The 17,607-nt window shown below is 32.7% G+C and overlaps 3 protein-coding genes across 5 annotated transcripts in view; 1 reads left to right on the forward strand and 2 right to left on the reverse strand.

Annotated features, from left to right (window-relative positions):
* LOC106123435 (coiled-coil domain-containing protein 94) overlaps positions 1–1,766 on the reverse strand; it is a 34,270-nt gene extending 32,504 nt beyond the window's left edge. For both annotated transcript variants that reach the window (XM_013319755.1, XM_013319756.1), the window contains exons 1-4: positions 1,645–1,766; positions 1,214–1,426; positions 534–708; positions 40–217 (exon numbers count right to left, since the gene is read on the reverse strand). In XM_013319755.1, the coding sequence (XP_013175209.1) occupies positions 40–217; positions 534–708; positions 1,214–1,426; positions 1,645–1,668 (590 nt within the window). In that variant the 5' untranslated portion in view covers positions 1,669–1,766. The remainder of the gene's footprint in view (positions 1–39; positions 218–533; positions 709–1,213; positions 1,427–1,644) is intronic.
* A 410-nt stretch (positions 1,767–2,176) lies between these two features.
* On the reverse strand, positions 2,177–9,099 carry LOC106123609 (Golgi microtubule-associated protein). 2 transcript variants are annotated; one of them, XM_013320025.1, is made up of 21 exons: positions 8,954–9,099; positions 8,475–8,569; positions 8,105–8,161; positions 7,967–8,035; positions 7,613–7,751; positions 7,252–7,311; positions 6,827–7,179; positions 6,489–6,702; positions 6,040–6,167; positions 5,765–5,898; positions 5,406–5,562; positions 4,900–5,082; positions 4,638–4,753; positions 4,210–4,445; positions 3,957–4,093; positions 3,646–3,764; positions 3,439–3,556; positions 3,227–3,343; positions 2,853–2,960; positions 2,460–2,668; positions 2,177–2,313 (listed from the first exon to the last, which is right to left on the reverse strand). In XM_013320025.1, exons 1-21 carry the CDS (start codon positions 8,988–8,990, stop codon positions 2,295–2,297), a joined length of 2,805 nt encoding a protein of 934 aa, XP_013175479.1. In that variant the 5' UTR covers positions 8,991–9,099; the 3' UTR covers positions 2,177–2,294. The 2 variants fall into 2 exon arrangements, with proteins under 2 accessions (XP_013175479.1, XP_013175478.1); XM_013320024.1 differs by having other exon boundaries at positions 3,212–3,343.
* Positions 9,100–9,907: 808 nt separating this feature from the next.
* Positions 9,908–17,215, forward strand: LOC106123610 (uncharacterized protein MAL8P1.12). The gene is made up of 19 exons (XM_013320026.1): positions 9,908–10,054; positions 10,760–10,875; positions 11,049–11,153; positions 11,491–11,577; positions 11,758–11,811; positions 11,880–11,964; positions 12,101–12,204; positions 12,636–12,816; positions 13,140–13,279; positions 13,757–13,884; positions 13,956–14,103; positions 14,185–14,358; positions 14,527–14,642; positions 14,831–15,069; positions 15,249–15,373; positions 15,450–15,571; positions 15,702–15,813; positions 16,060–16,299; positions 16,483–17,215. The coding sequence occupies exons 1-19, from the start codon at positions 10,018–10,020 to the stop codon at positions 17,179–17,181; spliced, it is 3,012 nt and encodes a 1,003-aa protein (XP_013175480.1). The 5' UTR covers positions 9,908–10,017; the 3' UTR covers positions 17,182–17,215.
* The last annotated feature ends 392 nt before the right edge of the window (positions 17,216–17,607 follow it).

Here is a 17,607-nt window from a genome sequence, read left to right on the forward strand (position 1 = left end):
AATACATCTATCCTTATAAAAGAAAATAAGTGTTCTTACTTAATGAATTCATTATCTTCTCTCTCCTCCCTTGCTTTCCTTTCTTCTACACTTTCCGATTTATATTGTTTCAACATACTCTCATAGTCAACTGACTGTTGTCTTCTGTTCAATTCTTTTAGATCTTCCAGACTCTCCAAAAGTTCTATCTCTTGTCTTGACTGCTCCGTTCTGTATTCTGAAAAATGTAATTTGTATGTTGGTAACATTGTTATTCTAGTCAAAATTCATTCTAGTTTAGATTAAGATAAGAATATAGACACACAATTCATATAAATTACAATGAGAAGACGGTCAATCTGATAAATTGAGGTTTGTTCCAATGATCTACATTAACTTGCGTCAGTCCATTGTTTGAAAAGGCTTTTTCTAATTCCTTACTTAGAAAGCCATCCTGTGCCTACACATCTATTTGTGTTATTAACAAATAGCTTATAAATATTTTGAAACCTGGTTATGTATTTTATTAATAAGTTAACATTATAATAACTTGCCTAATAGTTTCATCGGGTTATTTGCCTCTTCTTCTTTCTGTTCCTCCTCTTCCCGTTTGGCTTGCTCCTCAGCCAGTTTCAACGCCATGAAGTTTCTTGTTGCACCTGCCTCTATTTCATAATCTGTGTTCTTAGGATCTGTTTTAAATGATATTTCTTGTAGACATCTAGTGCACTGGAATTATAAGAAATATTTATTAATTAAAATATGTATTTCAGTATTATAATAGTATGGAACATAAAGCTTTAATTCATCATCATCAGCTCACTATATGTCCCCACCGAGGGGCTCGGAGCCTACCCTAATTTAAGGATGATTAGGCCATAGTCAACCACGCTGGCCCAGTGCTGCGCCTTGGTTGACTTCACAGATATCTTTGAATTTCTTCTCAGATATGTGCAGGTTGCATCACAATATTTTCCTTCACCTTAGAATGTCGGATAAATGTACATATGTAAATCGGAAATCGAAAAACACATTGGTACATTGTTGGGATTGGACCTAAAGATTACAAGTCAAGTGTTAAAACCCCTGAGTCACCGATGCTCTAATTGGTGGTAATAAGTTTTAGTTTCGAAAAATCAATTGTGATTGTACTCCATTTTATCAAGTTTAATTTTAAGTTTAATTATTTTAACTGTTTCATAACTGCAGTTGCGTGTTGGTCATGAATACTTACTTTAATATAAAATCTATAAATCCTAATGCCTAAATAATCTTCATTTTCCACATCTTCTTTACGAGCATTGAACTTCTTTCCTTTATAGATGTATTCACCACATGTGACACAGCGCATATTGAAAGGTGCCATCAAACGAACGGTGTACTGACGATTTTTCGCCAATTTCATGCGAGGAATTTTTGACGGATCGAAGTCCGGGGGATAGTATTTCTGAAATCATTCCAAAACATTCCATCAGAAGAATCACATATAACATTAAAATGTTAAAATGATATGGCATAATCGTTTGAAGGATTTTTTCACAAATTAATCCATTTATCAACAGATTTTGTGACGATCCTGACCATCTTGTGTACTTATATCTTTATAAAGGTTTGTCCAAATCAGTTGTTCTCTTAAATAGTAACCAGATATATATATTTACTTACATTCAAAACTTTTCTTTCCGACATCTTTAAAGTTACTTTATTATTTTAAATATTAATAAATAGTACACTTTTTGCAAATAAACCAAATTGGTAAATTGTTGGCTATGTAAATTGCTACAAGCTTGTTGACAGTTACCAAATTGACAATGACATTGACAGTTATGTCAAAGCTTTAAAACTTTTTTTTATAAATTTTATGACCTGGTAACATAGACCTTTAGGTCATATCTTATTTGGAAAATGTTCATTACTTTGGATTGCTTTAAAACTCCATTGACACTGATACAGAGTATGCCAAAAGCAGCGACACGATAAATACTTACGGCCAGTTGACCAGTAATTGCTTTTAATTTTGTGATGCTTTTTTAAAGTCAAATGACCGTCAAATAGTGAAATTTCAAAACTCTTTTTTATCTGCAAGGTCAAAATTTTTTTTTTTTTGCTTTCTCCTAATAATCGTTCTTCCACTGACTAGAGTTTCTTTCTCGTTTTTTAGTAATGCTCTACTACCAAAGCCATTAAAAAACAGAAGTAAAGTGTACTTTTTATTTTATACATCCAACAACGAAAACGATTTCAAAAAACATTTTACTTTGTCAAGATTCACACGCACGAGGACAATTTGGACAATGACGCAATTTTGAAGATTCTTAAAAGAACAAAAATTTTCTGGAAAAAAGGAAAATAAAAAGGATTATTACAAAGATAAATTGTGACCATTAACGACAATAATCAAGAAAAAAATATTTTAGCAGTCAAGAGCAAGAGGAAAAATTCCTTTTGATTTCTTAATGAATGTTTTGAAATAAAGTTACCGTTCCCTCCGAATGCCACCAGCTGCTATCTCATGTTCTAGAGCTGCGATTTTCTCTTCGTGTCGAGTACGTTGCGCTTGCGCTCGTCGCTGCTGCTCTTCTAGCGCCAAAACTATTTTCTCCAATCTATGTATCTGTTGCTGTTTGCTCTCTAACGTCGAAAATAACTCCTGAATTTCTTCCGCCTTTGCAGCTATTTGTTTGTTTACCTGGAAATACCACAAGCATTTTATTTACCACAAACTTTTGATTAACCAAAATAATTATTCGACATCTTTAGTTTAACTATATATTTTAAATAATGATAAACAATAGCTGTTGTAGACATACCAGAAATAATTCGGCAAAAGCTAACAAAACGGAACCAAAAAAACAATAATGCGCTCTTCTAACCTCGTCTACAATTTTCATTCGATGTTCTAAATCTTGCTGTAGAATGGACAGTTCACGACTCTGTTCCGTCTCTTTATTCTGAAGCATGTTGATCAATTCTTCCCGGACCTGTATACATATGCATATAATATTTAATTAAAATCGTACTGTGATGCATTATAAAATTTCATTTCATTAGAAGTGTAATGAATGATGATAAAACCGTGAACAAAAAGGACGGATAGAAGTGAAAAATATTAACATATTATAACAAAAAAGAACAAAATACGTACGTACACACCCTGAACTTAGCATATAACTCCTAGTTAATACATATAGCATTTTTTATAATTAAAAGAAAATCAAATATTATGATGGACCTTGATGACCCTTGCCTGGGCACGTGATGTCTTATCCTGCTGTTCCAACTGTTGTTCTTTTTGCATCAACATTTCCGTTAACTCCTCGTTTCTGTGAACTGCTTCTAGGAGTCCCATCCTAAGATTCATTATCTGAAATATCAAAGTAGAGTAATGATTTTCTGAATCCTAAATTATGATCTAATTGTATTAACATAAGACGCGGGTTTTATTTTGATGAAAATTACCTCTTGCTGTAATTCTTGATATGCAGCACTACTAGATGGATCTTGTCCATTTGATGAAACTGGGACGCATGTTTGCATATCTCGTACATATTGCTCATATTGTAAAACTTTTTGTTCACTGAAAATAATAATAATGCATAAAATGCTAATGTAAACAATATTGAGCATATAATTTATCCAATGAAAACTACTTTAAATGACACCTACTTTAATTTTATATTTTTCGTCAATTCTCTAATTTGTGATTGCATCTTGCTAATAAGTTCTTCCTTGCTTAGTAGCTCGCCCGCCAGTTTCTGTTGCATTCCCATTTTGTTATCAGATTCCTATAAAAATATATGAACGTATATCAAATTGCAAAATGTATAAACAATTTTCACCTTCACGAGATTGATCAAAGAACGAGTCTGGTATATAGGACTGAAAAGAAAAAGTTTCTATGTTATGGATTTCAATGTTTACTTTACTCCTACGACAGTTTAAGCATATTTTTTTAAATAGTCAAAGTATATAATCACAGTGATTTTTGTGAGAGTTTCCAAAAAGCGGACTTTTTCACGTTTGCACGCAATAATTTCTTCTTCTGTCGCACGTAATGTGTCCTTCGTTGCGATAAGATCTGCTCTTAATTCCATTTCCCTTTCAGTTGGAAGATCTACAAAGAAATACAGAATAATCACTTTTGGAATAATAGATACCCTGAGAATTAAAAATACGTGATTGTAAAGTGACAGATAATTTACAAGTTTATTGGTTATATAAGATTTTTACCTGGGTTTGGTTTGTTACTTTCAAGTTCAGCTATTTGCATTTTTAATTCTTCAATAGTATTCAAGCTTTCTCTATAAGAATCTTCGAACATTATCTTCATTTCCGCTTCTTCTTGCTTCCTCCTTCTCTCTTCTTCGAGAGTAGATTTAAGTTCTTTGATTTTATTATTCAATTCCTGTACCGTATTTTGGCTATCCGAGACATTTCTTTGCAATTGTTCTTTCATTTCATTTAACCTAAAAACCAATTGCAGTGTTATGTAATTTACTATAATAGATACCTATTATATTGTCTCACACATTTTCAAGTCACAACTAATTTAATAAGCTGTGTGTAAGATACGATTCTTTAAAAAATTTAAAAGTATTTTTATAATATATAAACGTTAAAACAGCTATGATAAGTAAAACAAATTTAAAAGTCCTTACTCTGTCTGCAGGGCGTCACGCTGTTGTACTACGTGATTGTTTGTCATCTCCCCGGTCTTCAGAGATTCCTTTAACTTTCTTGCACGTGCCTCTAGCTGTACTTCTTTTTGGCGACTCTAGCATTTTCACAAAAAAAAACAGAAATAAGAAATCAAAGTTTGCAAGGAAATGAAATGAAAAAGTCATGGCCTCTATGGACTGAAGGAATTAGTAATTTCTGCCTGTATTGGGCTCCGGGCATGGGTAGTTAAATAAATCGTACCTGGTCTTCCAGTGACTTTACTGTCATTGTAAGACTAGCTATACTAGCTTCTGCTTCCCGTAGCTGCCGGTCCATTTTGTTAACTCTTAAACGCGTCTGGCGCAGCTGCGACTCCGCGGTCGCTAGCTTGTCTTTAAGAATCGTTTTAGAAGCACGTTCCTCTTCTAGCTCGAAACGAGTATCCTGATACAAAGGTTACAGTCAATAACCAGTACTTAAAAAGACTAATTACTTATATAAGACTTCGGGGAATATCAAGTCGAATCACACCTCAGTCTAAAAAATCTACCTTTTAGGCAACAAAAGGTAAATCTATAGGTTTAAAGGTAGGCAACGCATATGCAATTGCGTATGTCTATGGGCAACGGTCACTTCGCTATTTCAGCGATTTCAGGTGGCCGCTTGCTCGTTTGCCATCCATGAAATTAAATATTTTCGTACACTTTGGGACCCATTTCTTTTAAAGATATTTTGAGAATTAAGGGTACTTTAAATGATTGATATACCTCTAGCGCTTTAGCTAATTCTGTTCCAGTAGAATTAGCAGTATTGATCTCCATGGCTATGGCGGCGTTAACTGTGATGTCTTGCCGTAGACGGGCAATTTGCTTCACCAGTGATTCTCCTACAGTTATCAATAGTCCACGTTCTTGGCATGCACGTCTATAAAAATACCACTTTTCTTAAATGACTACATATTTTCATCTTAAAAATTGTCATTCTTATATCAAAACTGTAATAAAAAATTGTGGATGTTGATAAATTGATCACGTAAAAGCGTTGAAATATTTTTGACAAAAGTCTAAGAAAAATAACAGAATGGCTTACGTTCAGTAGAATAAGTTAAATAAAAATAATAGATTACTTTAATAGTTGCGTAATCCCCTGCAAGGAAGCATCAGCTTGGGTCTTAAGGTCGCCAAGTTGTTCGCACAGATCAAGCCCCTGCTTGTTGTAGATAGTTATGCGGCTCAAGTCCTCTTCGTTTATTGTCTCTTGCTGTTGAATTTATATTACCAAAATATAAGTAATGTCACTAAAATATATTTAATCGAGATTGTGTTTAAAATATGCTCTAATTATTCAATCAATAACGTCTCATCTTGTCTTGAAAGTAATCAAAATGTTTAAAACACTTACGTTTGCTATTATTTCTTTGACCCAATCTATAACCTCTTGGCGTGCGGTGAATGCTTGTAAACATAAGTCGGCAAAGTTTCCGGGTAAATTCAACACCCTTTTATCCCACTCGGTTAAAATATCATCGTCTAAAAGCAAACCAAAATGAATAAATTATAAGAATAATATGCATCAAAATATTGTCATCATCCCTTGTTTCTACGGAGGGTCGGTCATACTTATGTACTACTATTTCATGCCTTTCTAATTAGCCATTATATCTGAATTCACTCCCTCTTTACGCATGTGCTCTTTAACACAAACCATCCATACTTACAAAGCAAGCATCAAAATATAAAAAGATAAGTTTAATTTAAGCATACTTTGGTTAAAATACATTTCAACGCACATTCTAGAGTTAGTTTATTTCAACTATTTGTTTATGTAAATCTACAATTAAGGGTACATACCAATAGGCGCAATTGCTTTGATAATTTCGCCCGCGCCCTCCGCAGCGGGGTTGCAGTTGCGCACCAATTGTGCGACTTCCGTAGCTGCCCAGTCCGCTACATTGAAGATCATTAGCTCGTGTTGGTTCAAACCCTCGCCTTCACCAGATTTACCTTCCTTTATCATACGATCCCGTAAATTTTGCAGGTTGTTGAATATTTCCAATATTGCTTGCTGCAGACGTAAAATATGTTTATCACATACAATTACGCATACATTATTGCTATTACTTCTATGTATACTAGAAAAATAATACGTAACTGTTTAATAAGTCTAATTAAAGCTATTATATCTTTACCTGTTTTAAATCCAACTCCTTCTTTAATCTATGAAATTCCTCTTGTTTAGAAACGAACACTGTAGAAATGTCATTAGGATCCAGGTTCTCGTTAGCCACCGGTTTCTTTGGCTGTGTCGGCTTTGGCCGTACGGGGGATTTCAATGCTGTAGTATTTTTGGGGCGCGGCAGAGCGGATTGGCGAGGGGTGTGCGGACGACTAGGTGTAGGCTTCGCCGCTGGCGCCGGTTTTGATGGCGTCATGGGCCGACTTAGCACTTTTGGATTTCGAGAAGCATTCGAATGCACGCTTTTTGGTGTTTGAGGTCGACTACTAACTTTAGACGAGGGTTCAGTTTCACCTTTTTCATTTTCTAAAACGTGTAAAAATCAGTTTGGTTTATATAATTCAGCACTTTAAAATTACTGTTAGACATGAATCTCACCAGAAGTTAGGTTCATTTCACTTTCATTTGCTGTCTTATACTCGTCAACCGCTGTAGTTTCTGTGGGTAAAAACGCACACTTTTATTTTAAAATTTATTTAGTTAAATATTTTATTGTAGGTTACTTACTGTGGGTTCCTGAGACCAAAATCGTCGTTTAAAACATATCTTTATTTTGTCAAAGATTAAAGACAGGGATGGCGGTTTGTTTTATACAGAGATTTTAGACTTAGAAACCCACGGTTAGAGTAAGTTTGCAAAATCAATAGCTAGGGAAGTTAATCTGTTAAATAGCTAATGTATAAACAAAAACTAAACTAAAGTATCTAATACTAAAAACTAAATTAAAAGCAATAGTTACTGATCGAATCGTGCAGTTCGTTTATCGCAGACGTTTCCGATGAATTCCCTTCAATTTCATTTGGTTCTTCTTTTACTTCTTTGGTAGATTCACTTAGAAATTCTTCACTAGTGTGATTAATTTCACGAAGGATGTGGTGCTGGTTTAAACGCGTATAAAATTAAATATAAAAAGCTTAAAAAGTATAATCTATCGTTGCTATACTTTCGTTTTCATTTGTATTCTAATTAGGGTTCCGTACCTCGAAAGGAAAGAAACGGAACTCTTATAGGATCACTTTGTTGTCCGTTCGTCTATCTGTCAAAACACTTTCGTTTTTTTTAAGCAACCAGCTTTAATATTACATTTGCTTACCTCTTCATTGACATTAGCTTCTGTGACTGAATTTGGGACATCAATTACATTGGTAGAGATTTTATTAACCTTAAAAAAATATAAATTAAAGTAACTTCAAAAGAATCACTTAAGTACTTACTAGAAGAACATAAATACCTTATCATCAGTTGTAGATTCTAAATGAGGTTGACTGCGGAGAGTTGCAGCTTTGTGCTGTAAAATAAGAATAAAATGCTTATCATTGCCGACCATTAACTGTACAATTTAGTAAAACAATATCTATAAATTGAAGATTCGGTTTCAAACTAAAGAATATATGTAAATTTAGTTTTTTATTCGTTCCTAGATCTTTACAATTTCTCAGTGCGGCTGAATGCCTACTACTTATTAATACTAAGCTATTAGGTATTTTATAAGTACCTTCACTAATGCTAATGTTTATTTTCTATCTTACATAAGTTAAAAATAAATTAAAATCAAATATTACCTTTAAATACTACTAATTCAAAGTTCGATGTTCCCTCACCTTTAGTGGTGAGACGGGCGCGCGGGTGGTAGCGCTGCGTGCGGCGCGCGCTGAAGACGCGGCCGCTGTGCGGGGCGCCGAACGTGGAGGTCCATCTTTACATCAATAGTTAAATATTTTATTTTTTCTAATAGTGTTTTATATAGAAATGGTATGTGCCAGTGTATTACCTTAGTATTAACAGGAAAAGTTTGTGGTTGTTTTAGGCATACTCAATATGGTTGAGTGTATGATGTATTAAACTAAATTTTCTGATGGCCATAAAGAGGAAAAATCAAGACAACTGACAATTCAGTAGGCACTTTAAACCTTTTACCTAGATTTAGATAATATGTTCCGATGAATTGTATTTAGCCAAATTTTATTATAAACCGCTCAGATTCAAAATATCACCCTAAACACCTTAGAGAGTATTCTAAATATTTTTGCGCACTCACACTTTTTTATCTGCAGATTCAAGTAATAATATTAATACTTACGTAACTTATCCTTTTGCTGTTTAGCGGTACTAGCCATGTTTGAAATCAAAATTTAATTTAGGAAGGATGCCCGATATCAATTTTAGATAATCTAAAAAACAACTCAATTTTGATGTTATGACATATTGAAAACTATTTGTTAAATGTCTGACGTAGTTCTATTTTTGAAAAAACTTTCGTTTACTTTACTTTGTCATGACTATGAAGAGCAGTCTGCGGTTTGAACCTTTTCAAGGTGAGCGGAAATCTATCCGAAAGTACTATGATATAAAGAAAACGAGACACACAGTTTTAACAGAGGTCGTTTTAATATCATTGCTCGAATTGTCCGGCTCGCCCGGTGAAATATCACCACATAGAAGACAGGCGTGAAGTGGAAGCAATTTCGCGTTTTGTCTGATAAGTGTGCGTCCCGTAAGCCTAATTTAGTCCTCTTTTCCTTCCTACCTTTTTTCTTATAAGGAAAGGAAGGTGAGAGGATGAATGGAAAGGGAAGATATTTTCTTTCTGTGCATACTCTCCTCCGTCGTTTAAGGCAGGCAACGCATATGCTATAGCGTATGTCTATAACCATCGGTCACTTCGCTATTTCAGCGATTTCAGGTGACCGCTCGCTAATTAACTTATGATATAAAAAAAACTTAAGTAAGACTTACAATAAATGTAAATTAAATACCTAAAGTTCTTGCTCGTCGTCCCTTCTTCAAATCGTCGTTTAAGAAATTTCACTTCAATTTTTTTTTAAACTTGTCGTCATGGTTGTTATGTGTTGTATATTATAGTAGATAAATATCAAATGATTTTATCTGTAGAAAGTCTCTAGAAAAATTAGCTATCCTATACACCGATATGTTGTAGTAATAAATATTGAACAACGCAAGCTAGAATATTTAAGCTCTTTGGTGTTAACGTCAAATACCAAAAACCAAGACTGGCCATAATTATTTATTTTTTATCTGTATTGAAATGACATTGGCATCGTTTTAGGATTGGTGCTTTATAAATTTCAGTAAATTATTTCTATTTATTTTAAAAATCTTCGTGTAATTATAATGTGAATAATCATGTCTAACGATTTATCAGATAAGCCAAGAATACAAGGTAAGGGTAACGTTCCTAGCACATGAGTGACGTAGAAGGCAACGTACCATGTATATTCTATGCCTTATAACTCACATATTTCTTTAACTTCTCTCTAAATATATGTATACATATTTGAATGATTATGTAAAATTTCTGCGACGCCAATTGTGTGCCTTAAGGGATAAAGGATACGTACTTGAAAGATATCGAGTCATATTAACTGATGTAAAATATTTACTATCGGTTTCTTAAATATTTGTATAAATCACTATCTGTCCTGAGACTCCGTCCGCGTGGATATATAAAAAAACTGAATATATAGATAAGTTAAATAAATAGCAGCACTTCAAGGCATAAATTCGAAAAAAATTAATTAATAGTATCCTATGTCCGTCTCCTGGCTCCAAGCTCCTCACCAATTTTCAGCCATATCGGTGAAGCCGTTCTTGAGTTATAAATCGTGTAACTAAAACGAATTTCTTTTATATATTATCTTTGACAAATCAGAGACAACAATATGTTTTAAGCGGGGATTTTCAGGGGGGAACGGTTAACTTAATATTTGGGCAAAAAACGGGAACACTAATTCTTAGCAATAAAATAAATCAATATCAGTATGTAGATAGTCGAGCTCTATGTGTTAGTAAAGCAAGTCATATATTAATTTAAACTGGTTACTTCTATAACCTCATAGTATTGATAAATGTATCTCTCTGTTTTCAGATATAATAGAAGCAGCGAGAATGCCATTAAAATGTCGCATCCCGCGCAGCGTTCGCAATGACAAGAGAGTGATAGTTCCATTTTCGCTTAACAGAACCAAAGTCAACAATGCAGATGTAATAACATTATTTTGTGTTAATTCGCCTTATAACTATATTAAAATAAAATTTCATCTGTCTCATAATTTTTTAAGAAATTACAATATGATTTTCTTGGGGTTACGGTAATGTAAATCCACTTTAAGATTTTATTTTATAACTAAAGATTATTCTTCCCTAATTGTTTTAAGGTGAAACAGAGATCTATAAGTCGTGGTAGGACGGACAAGTCTCAAGTCAATGATATGACACGATCTGCTCGCCAGGAACGGGACAGGGTGTCTTCGGCTTTGAAAGTAAGATTACCATACATATCGTCATCTCTCACATTCTCTTTGGAAAATACAGAGTTAGCAAACCTTCAAGTGCTTAGGCAAGTAATTGTAGTTCACAGTTACAAAATATTGTAACTACGTTGTTCAAATGCATAAAACTAGGAGTATCATCTTACTAATATAACAAATGAAGGTATCTGCAGATCGGCTGCATGGATCTCACTGAAATTTGGCATATATTATATGTAAAAAATAGTCTGGAAGAACATAGGCTACCTATTAAGTTTTTTTTTTAAATTCTGCACGGACGGAGTCGCAAGGGACTTCTAAAATTAAAATAAGATTAATTTATTTTCAGAGACAACAGCCAATGATATCAAGACGTATTAGCGACAATCTAAAGAATAAAAATGCATCGCCAGTGATAATGGTGCCCGTGCAACAGGTCTACTAATTTTTAATAAACTTTCATCAATCATTTAGAATCTATAAAACGTTAGAATATATAATCTATGTACAAACGATATAATATTACAGTGTAGTTAACCAATTTTTCTAATAACAATGATAGGATCAAATACTTAGTAGAAGAAATTAAATATTAAATGAACATTGTTTTTTTAAGCCTAAATCGGTAAGAATGTTGTACTCGAACAAAAACGGCCGCTTACCAGATCAGGTAAAGAATAATTCAATTTTTAATTTATTTGCTCGACGTCTTTTACTCATATTAGTATTATATAACAGGAGACAATAAACCAATATGAAGAGATGGAACTTCAGCAGAGTGAATCTAATGATGTACTTGGCAACGGGGACTTGTCTGCCTGTGGTAAATAACTTGCTGTATTAAAAAGAAAATAAAAATATCTACAACTATGCATATGTACTGGAAAACAAAAGAAAAGGAAAATATTATGGGAGAGTGGAGGAGGACACATGAAACTAATAGTTAAACATTTTTTTAGATGCAAGAAAGACGGAGAGTGATTCAAACCAAGACATTGTATCCGAATGGGTGAAAAGAAACGACGACTTTCAGAAAATGAAAAGCGAATTGAATCAGAAACAGGTAAAAATCTCAATGCCGTTAACACAAAAAAAAAATACAATTATATCATTTTTAGCCGACTTCAAAAAGAAGGAGGTTATCCATTTGTCTGTATTTTTTTAATTCAATGCAACATGTAATGATCCGGTCTCATTAGACATATTTCTTACTAAAATTGTGAATGATTACATGGATGGATAGATGGATGTTTGTTAGAAGGTATCTCTGGTACAGCTTAATAGTTCTTGGCGAAATTGGGCACAGCCGTAGAGCATAGTCTGGAAGAACATATAGGCTACGTATTGAGTTTTATTTTATTTCTGTGCGGAGGGAGTCGCGGATGACCTAGGTAAATAAATGAGAAACTTTAGCATTACAAAATCACACCAAAGGAACACTAATGTAACCATAAAACGATTTTTATCGTTTAAATAACATTTTTTATTTTACAGAGGTCAATATTAGATCTTTATGCATCGCTAAATATAATACACAAGAAAATGGTAGCGGCAGGGCACAGCGCGGATGTGCCGCTCGTTGAGGACCTTCATATCATGAACGTTGCCAAAATGACACCGGAACAGCTGCTCAAACTGTGCGCAGAAAGTTCTAAGATAAAAAACAATATTAATGGTAATTTTTTTTCTCGTTCTTGTACTTTATTATGAAGATTATGAGGTTAGCGAATTTATTCCTAATATGCTTCAAGGGAAACAAATTAATATTTTAAACGTTCTAATTATCACTTAGCTACCGTGTTAGAAGCTACTAGAGGTGAAAATTGTATTTTCATTCTCTTTCGTGTTAAATATGAACAAATCGCTCGCGATATTTTATAAAAACATCTTCAATGAAAACGTGCCACTATACAATAATTATTGAAAATATAAACAACAACTTCCTGTTTTAAAATAACATAGTAATTAAATAAAATGATAATTATGTTATTATTTTAGTTCTAGACGAATTACCTTTGGATAATAGAATGGTTTTGGATAAATTATACAAAATACCAGAAAAATTATTTGCAACATGTGAACAAGCTTTAGATAATAAGAAAACAATAATAGAGTGGCTTGATTCATTGAAATCGCAGGTACCTGCATCGTTACTCATTTAGTTTTATCAAAAAATAACATAACCAAGTCTAAGTCAATATAATCTTCTTAATACTGGTAAATGCCAACATCTGTTATACGAAAGGGCCGGCTCTGCCGGAGAAATACCACGATCCCACAGAAGATAAGCGTGAAGTGGAAGTAATTCCAAATTTCGTCTGATACGTGTGCGAGCCTGACGCCTAAGTCTAGTCCTCTTATATGGAGAAGATTTCCCATCTTTTAATAGAAAATTGATTTTGCGGAAGACGCATAGAAAGGAAAACTATTATCTTTCTAAGCCTTTTCCCCACTGTCGATTAAAAGTTGGCGACGCATCTGCAATTGCGAATGTCTATGGACAGCAGTTGCTTCGCTGTTTCCGCAAACTTCTGTGGCCACTTGCTACGTGATGATGTGTGTATCTCAAAATATCATTTGGTTCAACATGTCTTACTTTTTTTATTAATTCGTAGATTAGTGTACAGAGTCTGAAGCAGAAAATACAAGAATACAATATGAAAAATGACATGTTGGCCGGCACTTTGAAAAAGATTAGAAATGAATGTATGACGCAAGTCCAAGAAATTGAATATTACATAAGGTAAATATAAAAAATATATTATAATAACACTCTGTATTGCTAATGAAAAGTAATAATTATTTTATCGTCAGAGAAAGAGTGAACGATACAATGGCTCTACATTTGCAAACCGAAAACTTGACATATAAATTATCAGAACTAAATTCACACAATGCTGATCTTCAGAAGCAATTGAATAATGCAGAACATTTAAAATCATATACGAATAAAAATAAAGCGGTAAGACACTAATTTTAATTTAATAAATAATATAGTCTAGTCATTTAATTTAATCATTTATTTTACTAAATCATAACTTAGGAAGTTGAAAAGGAGTTAAAAGAAAAACAAAAGACTATGAAAGATCGCCTATCGAAAGCTGAAGGCCAAATGAAGATAGAGGCTGAACACGCGAGTCAATTAGAAGCCGCTTTGAATAAAGTTAACACAGAATTAGAATCTAAGATGGCGTTAATAAAGCAATTACAAGAGCAAGTGTGTATGCAAATATTTTACAAGTTAAAAGTTGAATAAAATAAATTAAGCAAACAATGTTTACAAAGCGTAGGAAATGACTTAAAATTACACTTCATGATTGGTACTTTGTGTTTGTTCTCATGTTATCATGTTTTCGTTCATAACCACAAATATGTTTTTTTGTAGAACGAAAGACTTAAAAGAAACTATGATGAAGAATTAAAGAAGTTGAACGAAGCAGTCATAGAAAATACAATGAATTTAGAACAGATAGCACAAGATCGGGAAAAAATACAATTCGAGTGAGTATATTAATAAATACATCAGAACTGTAATTAAAACTATTTAGTCTACTTACTGTAATAAAAACTTCTAAACGCATAGTATTCAATTGCTATATTTTTTTCCAAATTATGAGAATAAGGACTATCTATTTTTAAAAACAGTCTGCGCACTAACAGTTTCATAATAAAAATTGTCATTAAAACAGGAAAAACGACCTTGAAAGCAAATTAGCACAGCTTACTATGTACTATAATGAATCACTTAACAATACAAAGTTAGAGCTTAAAGCGAACATGATGAAGCTCAGTGAAGCTGAAACCAAGTATAATAATGAAATTGAAGAACAAATAAAACTAGCATCGGAGTATCGTAACCAAGTGTTGGAAGTTGAGTTACAAAATAAATTGCTTTTACAAAAAATAGAAGAGTTGGAATTCAAATCAGGTAAGCGCTACGGTTAGTTTACATTTAAAGAGAGTATCTGTCGCTGTTTAAACAGTGAGCTACATCATTTTTAAGTGGTAGAGTCCCTAGCATCAGGCGCTGCACGAATAGCTTGTTGCAAAAGATTTTTTTATTCTTTATAACGAAAATAATACCAAATGTTCACTTGTATTTTACAGCTAGCACAAATAATGTGAACATTGAAATTAATAATATAAAGAATGACCTTGAGAAAGAACGCTCAGAAACTAAAAACTATAAAAACATACTGTTACAACAGACTGAATCACTTCGTGAAATGGAGGTAACGTTATAAATAAATTAAAGAAACATCATAGATATGGGTAACTGCTTAATTTTGTTTTTTAATTTATTTTTAGTTTAACCTCAAATTGTCCCAAGAAGAGAACGAAATAATGAATCGAAATATATTAGACCAAGAAGAATATATAAAGGAACTTAAAAATCGGGAAGAAATGTTAAAAGCGCAACTGCAAGATAGGTACGTATGTAATAAATTATAATTATTGCGTTTTAATTTAAACATCAAAAATATAAAATATGTAAACTCCACTATGCTACGATGATGTATAAGGATGTTTGTTACAAAACAGTTTGCTCTAATTTTACAGTGAATCTAAAATGGAATACTATGAGAAAGAGTTGATTCAATTAAAAGATCACATTGTGCAATTGCAAGAACAGTTTGGTGGATTAAAAGATATTAATGAACTATACGACACGGTACATTCTTTTAAATAATTGCTATTAAGTACAATGAGTAAAATCACTAAACAAGAACATAAAGAAAGGGCAAACTTTACCCATCCGTCCATCAGTCAAGTAATTTTGTGAAATTTAAAGAAAACTGATAAAACATATTTAAGTCGCTTTTATATGTATTCATCAGCCTATGTAAAGGAATTTTTCGTTTAATTAATATAAACACTCCTCGATATGTATTTTGTAATAGTATGTTTAATATTTTAGTTGAAGAAACAAAAAGATGAGCTACTTAAAGTCACTAACGAAAACAACGAAATTTCTGAAACACTTCAAAAAAATTTGGTGGAATTAAATGAAGCATTAGAAACCAATAAAATACAAAAACAAAAGTTACAAGAAAAGGAGGATCTTATAAAAACCTTAATAAAATCCGAAGAAGAACAATGTAATATTATTAAGCAACTAAGAAACAATTTAGACGTCCGGAGCAATGAAGACTCGGAGGTTCGTTCTTTTAACTGATAGATAAAAAATAAATTACTGGTAAAATTGAGGGAAAGCAAGAGTTGCAGGAGTTGCAGAGCAAGAGTTGCAGGGGTTGCAAGGGATAATTATTCTGGATACTGGTCTTGTAAGCATTTTTTAATATATTATAAAAAGATTTATGTGTAAAATTGAATATTCCAGGTTGTGAAGGAGCTCGAAATAAAGAAATTAGAAATAAATAATCTTGCTAATAATTTAGAGACTAGAAAACAACAAATATTACAGTTAGAGAAGATTGTTTTAACCTTAGAAGAGAAAGTTCGCAAATCAAACTCGATAAGAAAAAAATGCGAAGACAAAATTAATTTGTTAGAAACTAAAATTGGAATTTATGAATCACATCAATATAAGGAAGGAGTTGTGGCAAATTCGAAGAATCTAAATAAGTTTTTAAAACTACTTGAAGAAGAAATGGAAACTCCGATAGATGTCCAAGAGATACACAACGAACACAATTCAGAAGGTAATAAAAACAGTATTAATTCAGATAAAGATAGGCACCACGAACGACGAACACCGAACATTCTTGAGCAAAAAATTTTGCTAAAAAAATATGCCTTGTCTGATAATGTAGTAAAAAAAGCCACCGTTACCCAGAAATGTGATTTGTTTAATGGTGACCATTTAGATCGTAAAGAAGTTAATACTAAAAGTGATAATAGCCAAAAAGCAAAAACATGCGACTTGGATTTAGACACGAATGAAGAACCAAAACGAAAGGTTATTGGTAATCATTTACACGATAAAATATTATCAAGAAATTTACAAGCACTATTGTATGGAAAGCATCTGAACGATAAAAAGGACAAAATGTTTGTATTGGCTGGTCATAGACTATAAAATAATTTATTATTTGTATTATATTGTTTATATTTCCGTGTAACATTTTGATATAAAAAATTTAAAGGTATATTTCCTTTTTATTTTATAAATAACGATCGGCCCGCAAGTTCGTCAGCGCGGAATTAAAAACAACTTATAATATTTCCGCATACATCAGCCACCTTACCGGCAGTCCTAACAAAAACAGCCCAGTCTTTTCGGAGATTACCCGTAACAAAGGTGGTCTTGTGGACGGACAATTAGAAAAAAATTGGATTTGCGTTAAAAGTAAAGCAAATACATAATTTATAAAATGTGAATTTTATTCTTTGATATTATAAACACTCCATTGCATTTGTATTACCAAGATGTATATCAGTTAGCAATGATCTGTTTTAAATGTTAACTATTAATCATAAAAAAATTTAATTCCTAAGTTCTGAC

Source organism: Papilio xuthus, unplaced genomic scaffold (genome assembly GCF_000836235.2).
Source record: "Papilio xuthus unplaced genomic scaffold, Pxut_1.1 DF826115.1, whole genome shotgun sequence".
NCBI lineage: Eukaryota > Metazoa > Arthropoda > Insecta > Lepidoptera > Papilionidae > Papilio > Papilio xuthus.